This window comes from Mus musculus, chromosome 16 (assembly GCF_000001635.26).
Source record: "Mus musculus strain C57BL/6J chromosome 16, GRCm38.p6 C57BL/6J".
Lineage (NCBI taxonomy): Eukaryota > Metazoa > Chordata > Mammalia > Rodentia > Muridae > Mus > Mus musculus.
Window position 1 is genome coordinate 45623408 of NC_000082.6, and position 15277 is coordinate 45638684.

At 41.8% G+C, this 15277-nt stretch overlaps 1 protein-coding gene across 3 annotated transcripts in view; it reads right to left on the bottom strand.

Moving 5' to 3' along the window:
* Positions 1-3440: 3440 nt before the first annotated feature.
* The window catches only part of BC016579 (cDNA sequence, BC016579), a 29005-nt gene continuing 17168 nt past the window's right edge, over positions 3441-15277 (bottom strand). For all 3 annotated transcript variants that reach the window (XM_006521973.2, NM_145389.2, XM_006521974.2), the window contains 3 exons: positions 9574-9644; positions 5995-6176; positions 3441-4903 (listed from right to left, as the gene is read on the bottom strand). In XM_006521973.2, coding sequence (XP_006522036.1) covers positions 4899-4903; positions 5995-6176; positions 9574-9644 — 258 coding nt within the window. In that variant the 3' untranslated portion in view covers positions 3441-4898. The remainder of the gene's footprint in view (positions 4904-5994; positions 6177-9573; positions 9645-15277) is intronic.

Genomic DNA, 15277 nt, shown 5'->3' on the forward strand with positions numbered 1-15277 from the left:
TGAGTGGGGAGAGGAAGTCCTTGCTCTAGTTCTGGCTGGAGCCCCCTGTTTCCTTATCTGTCAGGGTATGAATGTCCTTGTCACAAACTGCCACCACCGCAGACTGAGTTGCTCCAGTGACCATGTTGTCTGCCATAATGGACGGTGACCCCTGGAACTCTGAGTCAACATAAGCCTTGTCCCACTTGTTGCTTCTGTCAGATATCACTGACAGGAAAATATAGCTGATGTATTTGCATAATATATAAAATACTTCCAATTTCATAGCAGGGTTTATGTCCAAACATTGCCACAGTGCTCAGACTTCGTCCTCTGGCATAGATGGGGTGGATGTTATCCAGCACCGTGCTTACTGAGGAGCTAATGGCAGTTGTAGGATGGGGTCAGGGGTCATTCTTCTTGGAAGAGGTGGTGTCTGGTAGGTTCCCCATCGTCAGTGGATGCCCCACACACATACACATGAGGAGAGCTCTAACTGGACTTCATGGGCTATCAAAAAGAAACCTATGAGGGCTGGCGAGATGGCTCAGTGGGTAAGAGCACCCGAAGTTCAAATCCCAGCAACCACATGGTGGCTCACAACCATCCGTAACGAGATCTGACGCCCTCTTCTGGAGTGTCTGAAGACAGCTACAGTGTACTTACATATAATAAATAAATAAATCTTTTAAAAAAAAAAGAAACCTATGAAGTTGGGATGAGAAGGGAAAAATGGGGGATGGAATTTCATTTTATATGTTTTAATTTATCAAAAACAAAAAAACAAAACATACTCACTGATGGCACCCCACAGGCTGATGCTGATCCTCTTTTCCATACACTTCATGATTTCTCAAGAAAGTGTGCAGTCTTGCAGAAAGTATACAGCAGTGCAGATGTGTGTGTGTGTGTGTGTGTGTGTGCATGTGTGTGTGTGTGTGTGTGTGTACTGTTCCAGGAGGTTAGTAATGCAACCCCTCACATAAAGAATCCTGGTTCTTCATCAACCAAAGTATATACATGGGCTGAACCTAGGCCTGCCTTGCACATATGTAGCAGACATGTAGCTTGGTCTTCATGTAGGTCTGGAACAACTGGAGCAGGGGCTATCCCAAAAGCTGTTGCCTGCATGCAAGATATGCTCTTCTAGCTGGACTGCCTTGTCTGTCTTCAGTGGGAGATAAAGCCCCTAGCCTCACAGATACTTGATGGGCCAGGGTGGAGAGATACCCAATCCCCCCACTCAGAGCAGAAGGGGAGGTGGAATGGGGGAAGGTTGTGGGAGGGGGTGACCAAGAGCTGGGTAGTGACCAGAATCTTAAGTGAACAAGTAGAAAAGGAGAGAAAGAAAGAAAGAAAGAAAGAAAGAAAGAAAGAAAGAAAGAAAGAAAGAAAGAAAGAAAGAAAGAAAGGAAGGAAGAAAGAAAGAGAGAAAGAAATAAAGAAACAAAGATTTAGAAAGAATCCTAGTTCTTAAGAAAGAAACTGAGACTGAGTTTCTAATTTACTCTTTCAAGTTACAAATATAAAGAGAAACATCCCTCCCCCCATAGGGCTTCAAACAGTACACAGATAAAATGGAGAGATCCACAGTGCAGGCCACAGCAGCCTTTGTGGTTTCCGCTCACATTCGCATTAGCACCTATAAATAAACTACCATTCTTTTAATAAATAGTTATTTAAAACAGAAAAGTGAAATAGGAAAGAGGCAAAGACAAGGCAGGGAAATGTACCACTGACAAGTTCAAATTCTTCCAAGATTAGAACAGCCTGAGGGTGGCCTCTTAAGGATCTTGGGATGGAAGGTATGGGGAGGGGCAGACAGGAAGGCTTAGGGAACAGGATGAGGGGCCTGGGGTGGGGGACAGGATGGAAAGCCTGGGAAAAATGGGATGGAAGGCATGGTGTGGGGTGAGGGGAAACAGTTGCATTTCCAGGTCAGCAGCAGAGCCTACAGGGGAAAAGAGGCTTTCTCTTGCTGCATGTGGCTGTTGTTTTCCAAACCTAGCCTCTGAAGTTCACAAATTTGACAGTGTGTCTGTATTGTTTACAGTTAAACCTGGCTATTTTTTTTTCTCTGCTGCTTCCTGTTCCATACACACAGGTCCTGTTTATCTTATAACATTAGCAACTTCTTTTTCTGTCTTCTTCACTGGTATCATCTATGCATGCATGCAAAGAAAGAAAAAAAAAAAACCACATGACTCAAAAAAAGATCTACAGGTGGCCAGAAAGATGGCTCCGTGACTAAAGGTGCTTGCTGCTCCTGCAGATGACCTGGCGTCTGTCCCAGCATCATTGTGGCACCCACAACTGCCTATAACTCCAGTTCCAGGAGATCTGATGCCCTCATCTGATCTCCTCCAACTACTGAACACATGTGGTGCATATAATATGCTCAAGCACAGATAAATAAATAAATAAATAAATACACTCAAGTACACATAAATAAAATTAAATAAATAAAGATTTTTAAAGATTAAAAATATATAGAAAAAAATTAAATTGCAAACCAAAAGGAGTTGGGCACATGGCTAGAAATTTTGTTGAAAACAGGACAAGTGTTCTACCCAGAGCCGAATGACTTCAGAAAGCAACAGAGCTTCATCCTAAAACCTTCAATTATTTCACAGATACTTGTTCAAATCTTAGGATGAACCCGGTGTTATTCCTGTCATCAAGATGTGTGGTGACCACAAAACTTATCTTCTAGAACAAAACAGTGTATATGTGCATAAAATTGTTTTCCCAAACATCTCAGTATGCTTCGCGTTAACCATAACATATTGCACCCAAAATTCATACCTTGGAAATTCTTCTCTGTGACCCAGTGGTCAAAATCAAAACTAAGGTACTTACATGTTAGTGTTTCCCTAAAGAGAAGGGAACAAACCAAGCCCGTACCCAGATTCGAACAGACCCACCCTTCCAGCCCCACCCAAGGGCAATTTCATGGGAGATAGGTTTACTTTGATTCATGGTCTCATTCCATGATGAATCAGAAAGCACGGTGGACTTACAGCAGCGAGAACACAGCAGGAAAGTCCACATTTTGGTCGACTGGGAAACAGAGACTAAAGCTTGGACCAACCTGACTGGGCCATAACCTCAATTGATTTCCTCTGGCAGTCTCCTTATATTAGCGAGCCCCACCCGCTAAAGGTTATACAGCCTCCCGGGACAGTATCACTAACTGTGAAACAAATGTTTAACGCATAAGCCTATGGGGGACATTGCAGATTGAGTGTAACACTCTGTGCCTAAAAAGCACTGCAGAGAAAGAAGGTAGGAATAGGCTCCTCCCACTCTTCCCGAAAATGAGAGGAGGGCACAGTCAACCCCAGCCCAACCTGGTCCAACCTGGCTTCATCTTCCTCACACATGCGCACAATCGCTTCTATCCCCTAACTAACTGCACTGTCTTAATGAGGTAAGACCCAAGAGGCAGATGAGAAAACAACCCAGTTGCAAAAATAATTTATTGTAAATGTTTGTAGATCGTTATATATTAAAATTCTTTGTTACTTCTTAAAAAAAATAGTAAAGGCACATGAGAGATCGCAGTTAACATGTAAAAATAAAATAAAATAAGGAAGAAGAAAAATCCACCTGTTTTTGGAATTTAAGGAACTAACCTGAAAGTGTAATCAATAAGTTAAAATGCAGCAATTATCATTGTGCTATATTACTATAGTATATAATAATTAAATAAGAAAGCAAGTTCACATTGTTCAGACCCTATAATTGACACATATTCATACACAGCTGCCTGCCATAATGACCTGTATCCATGCCTCATCTATCTGAGGTATCAGACTAGGGAATTTCTCATTATACAACAATGAGACTAACTCTCCCAGAAAATTTCCAGGAAGGCAATTTCCCCAACAAAACAAATATTCTGTTGTCTTATGACAGGCAATCTATATCCATAGGTGACTGATACAGTCAGTAGCTTCCTTCTGTCCCTCCAAGGGACTTGCATACTGTTTTGGACAGTTTCAAAAGGACAGAAATTCTCTGCTTAGCGATCATCTGCAGGAAGACACGCAAACATCTCAAGAAATTGAGTCCTACAGGAATCCTGGTGATACCAGGTAACACAAAGCTGGTGTGTGGTATCAGTAGCAGAAATTTAAGTAGTCTTAATGATCCTTTGATGACTTCAATAATAATAATAATAATAACAATAACAATAATAACCCACATGAGTGGCAATCTTAAAAGAGGCACCCTGGCCAAAACTCAAAGAGATATGTTTGTTTGTTTGTTTGTTTGTTTGTTTGTTTGTTTTTTAAAAAGATAGTCATCTCAGCAACAATGCAAAGATGAGAAACAATTAAGACACATCAATCATCTTTCTCTATATAATACTCCACGATACGCCTGACTGAGCTCAACTGTCAGGTATAGGTGGTAGAGTTAGGTGAAGACCTACACTCCTTAGGTCTTGGAGTCGCCTTCCTTTTCCTCTTGCCCTGGCTCAGGGGTCCATCAGATGTACTTGTGAGTGGGGAGAGGGCTTCAGTAAACAACTGGTCCATCTACCTCCTCCCCTTGGCTACCCTGATGCAGCTTGGATTCACCCCATCAGCTGGGGTTAACAGAACCTGCCTAAAACAAAGCCAGATGCTTATCTCTGCAACCCAGGAAAAGCATGCATGTGCTAGTAGAAGCAGCCAGTGCTTCAAAGGCAGTGGGGATCTCATGTGGGATCGTAGATTCACCCCAGACCTCTAGCTCCTGCACCCAGCGGGGACAGCTCTCAGTCTGCTGTTCTGTGATGGACGCAGACTTCACATCTGCGTAGAATCGGTGGAAGAACTGTCTCCTCCTTCCGGTCACTGCTAGATTCCCTTCTGAATTGTTTTCCATCTGAGACTCAGCAGAGCTTTCCGACGCAGACCACCCCCATCACTTCATTCTAAAAAGAAAACAAAGGCAAATCAAAGTCACTGTGTGCTTAGTTTGATCCAAACTAGAGTCACCTGGGCAAAGAATCTCGATGAGGGATTGCCTAGGTCAGATTGGCCTGTGGATGTGACAGTGGGGGACTGCTGATTGCCTTGGTTGATATGAGAAGACTCAATCTGAAAGTGGGCAGGAACATTCCCGAGCCTGGAGCTCTGGATTGTGTCAGAGTATAGAGAATGGCTGAGCATGAAGCCCGGAAGCATTTCTTTCCCTTTGGCTCTTGACTGTAGTTATGACGTGACTAGAAACTTCAAGTTCCTGCATCCCTGAATTCCCCGCAGGAACAAAATGGAGCCTGAAATTGTGTTTTTATCACAGCAGCAGAAGTGAAACTAGGCTGGTCACTAATTTTCAAAAGCCAAAGAAATTACTCTGGACATTTGTATTTACATATGGTGTCATAGAGTCTGAGTATATAATCTTAGACCAAATTGGAAACGTCATCAATTCTGAATAGAAAAATTTCACTCTCTGTATGCATGCACAAATACATACACACACACACACACACACACACATATATGTGTGTGTGTGTGTGTGTGTGTGTGTGTGTGTGTGTATGCTGAATACTCTTCAAAAGTCAAATAATGTTTATTGGATGCTCACTTATTGTGCTGTGATTCATGATAAACATGTTGATGTAGCCTCTTAGATGATGAGGGCATTTTAACATTTGGCCCCTCTTTGTAATCTCCTGTGACAATAACTGTCAAGTGTTAGCCCCTCAAATCACCATCAGTGCGCCAGGAGAAACTGATGAGGGATATTGTGGGAGGTGGTTGGCTTGGGTGGAGGTGTTCATATAGATCCTGGCAGACATTCTGCTGCTCTGCAGAGAGGTTCTTTGGGACGGTGGCCTTTTTTATTTTTCCATAGTATTTTCTCACTGCTCCGTCTGCATACAGGATGTGAACTCCAGAGCAAGAGATCAGTTTGTGCAAGAGTGAAGAGTTACTTGATTTGACACAATACAAGACACCAACACTGCCATACCAAGTTGTCCATCACTACAGGACCTGCTTCTTGGCTTTTCCTACTTACCATAGAGCAAGAGAGATTCTGGGTCAAGCCCGAGACTCTCACAGGTAGATATGTTCTTATCGTGGAAGCTCTGTCGCATGATGCCGAGCACCAACTCTTCACTCATCATGTATTTCATAAAGTCATCATCTTCAGATGGAACTCCAAACTGCAAGTGATAGGTTACCGTGGCATTTTCAACACTGAAAATCAAACAGACATTATAACGAAGAAGCAGAAACATATCAAGACTCAGACACCAATCTCAGCATTAATATTTCTTTGGCTCCACATCTTCCTGGAACCAGCTTCAGAGGACACACTAGCCCAGGAGAACTCACTGCCCTCGAGCCATCCTCCTGTGGCCATCACACAACCACGCCATCTGCTCACACTTTAGGGGACTGCAGAGAGTGGCCTTGGAAGGGAGGGACACAATCCAACTATTATAAAGAAAGAGTGAGCGTTGGCATAGCACCCATCTGATATTAGCTTTCCTGCTGTGTGGCGAGCCCGGAAGCCCCTCCTCCATCCCTGTCTTCACGTTTCCAATGCTGCCACTACATGTACACACTGGGGATACTTAATGAGCTCCTTTAAAAATGTTTATTTATTTATTATTTCATAGGTTTTCACACACACACTTTGATCCTAGCCTCCCCCAAGTTTAACCACTTAACCTATAAAATCATGATGGTCTGGCAACCTTATCAACTCCCTACCTCTTGATCTCCCAGAGAATGACCTGTGCATTGTTTGTTTGGGGAGATACTCCTTCATGTGCACTTCCAGAGCTCCTGACGGCACGATGATCATTTTTAAAAATCTCTTAGTAATGCGATCTCAGGAATTTTCATCTCCGAGGAGGCTCTAACCCTTTCATCTTTCAGTACACACTTTTCTAAATTTTTTTACAGTGAAGATAATTATAGGTCTGTCCTAAATTAGTAGCTTAAGTGGCTTCCTCAACATTTAATCTTTCACAAGTAACATTTAATTCTTCTATTGCTTTGGTCAAGATGGCCCAGATTAGGCTCAGCAATAATAAAAAACAAATTAACAGGAGGGCACATCAGAGAGATTCTTTTAGAGAGAGATTTATAGATGCTTTGGTCTCTCCAGAGTTAATCAGGCCACTGCGATGCCAAGGATAGGCAAAGAGCTCCCTCTGGAGGCCAGATGTCACATAGGTCAATGACTGTACATTTTATAGTACAGGTTTGCAAACTCTCCCATATAGCAAAAAACTGTGCCAAGCCCTATGAACCAAATAAATTACAGCGTAAATTGAGACTCTGACCAGACCCAGTTACCATGGTGCCACTAAAGGTGGTGTTAAAAGCCCATTTTCAAGCTTCAATCCAGCTAGCCTAGTTTGCAGGTATCATTAGCACAGCGATTTATCACTCAGGAGGACGGACAGGCACAGGCGGGCAGGCAGCAATTCTGCATACCCACTGCTAAGGATCTGGACTAACTGATGAAGCAGGTCTTGAGTGGATGTTCAGAAAATCAAGCTGAAAGCTAAGTGAGAATATCAAGGTGTCTGACCCAGTCTGAGTACACTGTCCCTGTCTCTCTTGCCTCTACCACCCCTGTCTCCCCTGGTAGATTTATAAAAGGTAGCCATTTGAAGGAGGTATTTTTTCTGTGGACTTTTCCACAGCAGCGTACCCCTGGAGTAGATCTAGCAACTGACACAGCAAGAGGTACTTTCCGGTGCTGGTGAGCCCGTTCTGGACCTCTCTGTAGACACAAATGCATGCGCTGAGCATAGGAATATTTTTTTTACATGTGCAAGGACATCATTTTAGATGTGATGGTTTTGAAAATTCTAAATAAACATTAAAAACGTGGGGGCTTGGCAGTGGAGGCTCAGTTAGTGGATTGTTTGCCTAGCAGGCTTGAAACCCTGGATTCAAGAAAACCTGACACAATGGCACAAGCCTGTAAGCCCAGCGTGTGCAGGCAGGAGGACCAGATTTCAAGTCAACCGTGGTTACATGAGTTTGAGCTATATGAGACTGACTGCCCCCCCCCACACACACACACACACTGACAGTTCTTTATCTGAAGTACTAAAGTTCTTGGTTTTTTTATTATTTAGAAAATATATTTTAAAAATCTCTCTATCTCATGTGTGTATGAGAGAGAGAGAGAGAGAGAGAGAGAGAGAGAGAAGGGTTGCTAGATTCCCTGGGCTGGAGTCAAATAAGAGTTTGTGAGCTGCTAAACATGGGTCCTGGGAACGGAACACAGGTCCCCTGGAAGAACAGGAAGTGTTCTCAATAGCTGAGCAGTCTTATCAGCCTCCCACCCCACAAATAAATTTTTAAAAAATTCTCTAACACTAATCCTTGGCCTAATTTCTAGACCTGTTTTACTTAGTCTTTTTGTGGGTTTTCCCTGTGTCTACTCCCACCTATTGAATGCTAAGTTCAGATCCTTTATATCCATAGCAAGGGCAGATTCTTGGAAACACCCAGTATGCTCATAGTGGCTCCACTACAGCTCTACTATAGTCTTCAAACAGAAAAACGTGTCACATGGATAGAGCAAAGTATGTGAGATCCAACTATCCAATGTTCCCGTTCCTACACCCATATTTGTGCCAGTGACTTATGACTAAAGACAGTAGGGTCCCCATTGGGCAGCAAGAGACATCTGAAGAAGGAAGACAACATCAAACTTCAGGTCCTTTCTTGTCCTATCTCATCAAGTTACCACTGATGCTACATGCTCCTCTCTCGGATCTACTGGTATTATGATTTAAGTGGGAGAATCACAACATATAATGTTAACTTTGATCACTACCTCCCAGTGACACCCTAGGAACAATTGACAATAAGGCTTTCTCATATAAATCTTATTTAAAGTATTTTCAGTAATCTCAGTAATAAAAAGAATCATTTATTAAATTACTACTTATACTTCCTTTACACAAACAGACACACACACAAATGTGTGTATCTTTTGACTGGTTCAAACTATTAAATTTATTGAAATTAAAAAAAAACTGTATGTAAAATATTTAATAAAAATATTTTTAAAAACTGTATGTATACATACATGGACACTGAATATAGTAAATATATGCACAGACAAAAAAATGAAGGCAAGCAGAGTTGTTAATTTTGTAGGGGTGAGTGTTATTCATCATTGGTGGTAGCACTAAAGAAAGGAGACAGGAGAGACAGGTGCATTTTTTATGTTCGTAATGTTGTGTGAGGCCAGTCACCCCTGAGTCACCGCTGCAGCACATAAATCATGTCCCTCTCTGAGATTTGTGTTTATTTCTGCCCTGAATTGATTTCTGTATCTATTGTTAAACAGAAATGTTTCTCTTGGATAGACATGCTTTTCCTCTCTGAGGGTGACCATAATTGAATCACATAATTAGTCCACGATTTCCTTCTTTCTGCTTTTCCGAGCTAAGATGTTGCCCTGCACCACTGCAGCGTGACACTGTGTTTTTTACTCCCAAGTCTTCTCCTGCTGCAAAGCTCAGGGAGATCATTGGGGGTGAATGGAGATAAGCTGGGTAGGTGAGTAGGTGATCTTCTGAGAAAGATGGCAAGATGTAAAGATCTGAGCTCTTACCTGAAATCCAAGATATCAGCAGAAGTGAAAAAACGACTCAGAGATGGGGACTGTCTATACGTGTCCGTGAGCTAAACACACAACAAGAAAAGAACACACATGTCACTGAGGATCATCTTACATAGCACCCATGGAAGCAAATGGATTCAGGACAAAGGAGAATTCACTCTGGCTAGGAATTCACTGGTTTGGGGTTCTGGAGGAAGAGGAAAAAAAGTGTAAGCTGACCACAAATCAAAGCTCAACTCAACACTCAAGTGAGATCTAAATGGTCTAACTAGTTGAGTCTCCCTGACAGCCATGCACGTGTCTGTAATCCCAGCATTCCCAAAGCTGAAGAAGTGGGTAAGTTCAAGGTAAGACTGGCTTGGTTTTTTGTTTGTTTGTTTTTGGTTGGTTGGTTGGTTTGACAATGAGTTCTAGGTCAACCAATGCAACATAGTTAGACTCGGTCAAAAAAAAAAAAAGTTAAAATGAACTCATTGATAAGGCCCAAGTGACTCACTGGGAATTCTCAACTTGACTTATAAGTTGAGCATACACTTGGTATCCTTAGTGGTGCTATGGTCAACAATGCTCAGCAGGAACTCATAGAAGCACCATTAACTGCTAGGGCAGGGGATAAAATGGGGAGGGATCCCTTCAGCACAAGGCACTCAGTACCAGGGCATCACTGGCCCTGGGCTTTTTTCTCTCTTCTTCAAAATGTCCTTGTTAGGGGAATATCTATCCTGATTGTCAGGTCTATCACTCCCCCGGACAAAGGAACAAATGATGAAGTTGCCAAGATATGGAGGTTTTTCAGCAAAATTGCATTCTAAAAACATGATGATGCCCATGGTTCTCCACCTAGGCTTTATGCCTTCACATTTTGCTGTGCAGTAACTTCACAGTCTGCAATGCAGTTCCTAGTAAACTAATTAATAGATTGAAATGATCAAAAATATACAAATGATGAAGTAAGGATAGGTAGAGGACACACAACCAAAGAGGCCTATGAGATTGGGCAAATGAATCTTTAAGAGGGAGGGGATGGTGAGGCTAAGAGATCACTGGACATGTGAAAATGGAGGGGGGCAGTCTGGGGACAGAAGAGTACATCAGGGATTGTGGCTAGGAGACAGGAGAGGAGCTGGCGGTGTGAACTGACAAAACTGTGTATGTGAGAATACTAAGGAAACCTGTTACATTGTATGCTAATTTAAAACAGTAGAAATTCATTTACTACATCTAATATACTCAACACTGTCGCTTGGCTCAAAACACTTTCTTTCATTAGCCTACAATTAGGCAGATCCACCTAGCATAAAGCCCATTTTATAACAAGGTGATAAACTCATGAAATTTGTCTATATATTGTCCTCAAAGCCAAAACATGAAAGGCTGTATATATCGCCTTTCACACCACCAAAAGTGGTCTATAAGTTAAAAATTGAGAACATTATTCCTCCATTCCTCGGTACTAGCCATCGCCTGACATTGGTACATATCCTTTCTTCATTTATATTTAAAAATTATTCTTTCCTTATAGAATCATAAAGACATGGTGTTTATGTTTTTATGCAAATAAAATGTATTATATTCTATGCAATCTTTTAAGAGCTGTTTTTTTTTTTCTCATCAGAAATGGTCTCACTATCTTGCTCAGGTTGGTTTTAAACTCCAGTATCTTCCTGCTCTTGAGTAGCTAATATCACAGATATTTGCCATTGTGCCCAAATTGAGCAGAGATTAAAGGAAAGGCCATTGAGTGACTGGTCCAACCTGGAATGCATCCCATGGGCAGGCACCAAACCCTGACACTAAGCATGGCTGTCCTCTGAGAGGCTCTACCAGCAGCTGACTGAGATAGAAGGCAGATACTTATAGCCAACCATTGGCCTGAGTTCAGGGACACCTATGGAAGAGCTATGGTAGGGATTGAAGGATGGCAACCCCATAGAAAGAGCAATGGTGTCAAATAACCTGGAGCTCCTAGAGACTAAGCCACCAACCAAAGAGCATACATGGGCTGGTCTGTGGCTCCAGGTACATATGTAGTATAGGGCTGGCCTATCTGGTCTCAGTGGGAGAGGATATGCCTAATTCTGAAGAGACTTGGTGCTCCAGGAAAGGGGGATGCCAAGGGCAGAGTTGTAGGGAATGGGTGGATGGGTGAGTGGAGGGGCACCCTCTCAAAGACAAAGGAGATGGGATAAAGAACTCTGGGAGGGGGGACTGGGAGGAGGACAACATTTGGAATGTAAATGAATAAAGTAATGTTTTTAAAAGACTTGCTTTTATACTTAAAATTACATTCAAGATTTATGCATAAGATACATCTCAGGGTCCTAAAGTCCAGATCCTACACAGAATGCAATAAATCATTATACTAGCTCATCCATTTCCCCACTGATGGGGACTTCCTTTCATGCTGTCTTTATCATAAACTATGCTAATGCAATAGCTATCCTCAACCACCTCTATGCACCTTTTTGGTCATTTGAAAATCTCCCTGAGATACATATTGAGAAATGGAATTGCTGGTACAAAGGCAGGTGCCTCTTTGTCTCAACTCATTCTTGCTGAACGTTCTTCATTTTCCTCTCCTCTCTGCAATCAGACCTGTTCCATTTGCCATAGTCCTACTAGACTTAAAAACTTTTCTCCATCTCACTGATATAATATCACATCTCATACTGCATATATTGCCCCTTTTATTATAGGTGGAGCACCTTTCCATGTGTTAAAGATATGTGTGTGTAGTACCCATGTCCTTGGTGCCTATGGAGACAGAAGACATAGAATTCCCTGGAACTGGAATGTCAGGCATTGAGGGCTAACATGTGAACCATGGGAGCCATAACTATAACAACAAAGCCATCTTTCAGCTTCCTTTTCCAGGATTTAATTAGTCCTCCCACCAAGTTTCAGAGATACAAATCGTAACTATTTTGTACTAGGAAACATATGGCTGAACAAATTTACACTGCATTCCTTCTGCATTTACAATGGAAAGCTAAAAACCTTGTTCTCTAACATAATAGTTCTAGGACATATCATAACTAGGCTGGGATCTGGTACCACTCTCAGTGTGGGCACAGCTCTGGGATTAGAATAAAGTCACAGCTATACCGAGAGAAAAATCAGACCCACTCTTGCCCAATCTGCAACTTCAACCCTGACATTGTTCTGGACCTTTCACTAATGAGTTAGCCACTTCCAAGTATATCAAGAAAGCTTGGTGAGCCATGCTTTATTCAATAGCAAGCACTGTAACATATAAAATCCAGTAGGGCCCTATCAGGGTGCACACCTTGTCGCCTACCTAATCTCAAGGAGGCTGCACAACCAAACACACTCCTACCTAACTCAGCAGAAAGTCAATGGCACTGAGTGTTTGTATAACTCTGATCTTAAGAACAGAACCTTTGTAAGATACAACAGGCATTTTGTCACTCCTTTTCTACAGATTAAGGACAAGTATTTCAAGAAGTTAAACTTGCTGGTTTCTTGATATATAGCTGGTAAATTCTAAAGGCCAAATTCGGTTTTAGGTGCGATAGACATCAAGCCCAGATCCTCTCCATTTTACCTCACTACTCAGAGAAGTTAAAGCAATGGCAGAGCACATCTAAATTATCATGAATGAAAAAGGCACAATGTGATAAGAACTTTGGAAGAAAAGGGAGTCATCCTAGTTCTTTGAGCTCTGGTATGAAGAAAGTGGATGATGGACAGAATTGGAGAAATTCAGGTTCTAAAAGGGTACTTTTACTGCTCAGCATGAAGCGAAGGTGAGGGAGGATGCAGGATGCTACAAAGGATGTTTGTTCAAGCACTAAAAGTATTGCTAATAAATAAAAACCATATGCCTCTGGTAAATCATGCCTATTGTTTTTTTTTGTAAAAATTTATGTGTTTATTGTATTTTTGTGCATGTACATGTATGTGCATGTACATGTATGTGCATGTACATATGTGTGTGCACCTATATGTGCATGTATGTAGAGGCCAGAAGTTGTCTTTCTCTGTTGCTCTCCACCTTACTTTTTGACCTAGTCTTTCTTCTTGAATCCAGAGATCATGAAGTAGCTAAACTAGGTGGCTAGCAAGCTCTAGGGATCTGCCAGTCCCTCTCCGCTCCCCACAACTCTCTCACCACCAATAGAATTATAGATTCAGCATGGGTGCCTTACATGGGTTCTGGGAATCCAAACCCAGTTCCTCATGTTTCCATAGCCATCTCCCCAACACTTACCACTATTTCAAACCCATTATTTCTCCCTGTTCCTTCCTACATTCATCCTAGGGTCTACCACTCTGCACATAGCAGACTAGGGAAAAAGTCAAAATTAAAATTGGACAATATAAGATAGAAGGTATGACTGTGCACATTCTAAAGGTCTTCTCGGAGTTGTATTTGTGACATAGTGACATTCCCTAAAAGATCTCTGAATAACTTCAACAACAGCCCTAGTGCAAACTTTCAAAATAGCACTAGTGATCTCTTCTATAGAGATTACATTCTCCACTTGAATTTCAACTCATTCCTCAGATGCTAAATTGACAGAAATACTGCCTACTAAATAATCAAGGGAGAATCACTGCTCTGGCTGACACTTCTCAGTGCACACATAGATATATTGATATTACAAAGACTCAGTTCAATAAACAAAAAGACTTCTTGGGTGATAAAAGAAAACTCCTCTATCTCAGTTCTTTGGTATACTTGATTTTGCATTGGGTTCATAGGAATCCTGGTTACAGAGCATTTTCCAAGCTCGAGACACTGTCCACTTGACAGCTGTAATAGTGATCTTTGTTGTGTACAGTATCCTCTCAAAAGCATTTTTGTTGTGGCATTTTTGTGACTTTGTTCGTGGTCTCGTTGGTTGGTTTGGTTTGGTTTTGGGATGGGATGATTTGATTTTGAAGACAGAGTTTCACTCTGTAGACTAGGCTGGCCTGCAAATTCACTCTGTAACCCAAATTGCAATCTTCATGTCTCGGCTTCATAAGTGCTGGAATTCCATACATTAGCCATTACCCCTACCTCCTCAAAAGCTAAATGCTTAACAATCCGTTGAACATCAAGTGTTCCATCCTTGGCTAGAATGACTATGTGCTTATGAGGGCACCAGGAGCAAGGAATAATGGGTTGAGAGCAGAATCACAGGGTGGCAATAATTGAGGGTAGTAGCTCTGCTGCACTGTGTTCTGGTCACACATTTACCTGTGTGGAAGCCCAACGACAAGATGAAAGTTGTTAAATAAAAATGATTGGAGAATATCTTGAGATGTGGCTTAGTGGTTAGGAGCATGCACTGGTCCTATAGAGAACCCAGGTTCCCAAAGCCCATACTCGGTGACTCACAACCCACCTCTTTCCAGTTCCAGTGGACCTGACACATTATGGCCTCCATGGACACTTGCATACATATGATGCATATGAATTCACACGGTCCTATATACATACTCATAAAAAATATTTTAATCATTTAAAAATTTACAGGATGTCACTGCTGTTGTTACACTCCTGTACTCCAAGTTAAACATCAAAACAAGGTCATAATAGCTCAAGCTTTCATATGTCACTGGGCTGAAATTAGGATGCGTATCCAACTGTCTGGTAAGTCACGTTTGAAGTGACAGCCAGATTTCCCAATAGGCCAGTTTCAATTTGCTTGATAATGAAGTTTGCTCAAATCTTTATCTTCTCTTA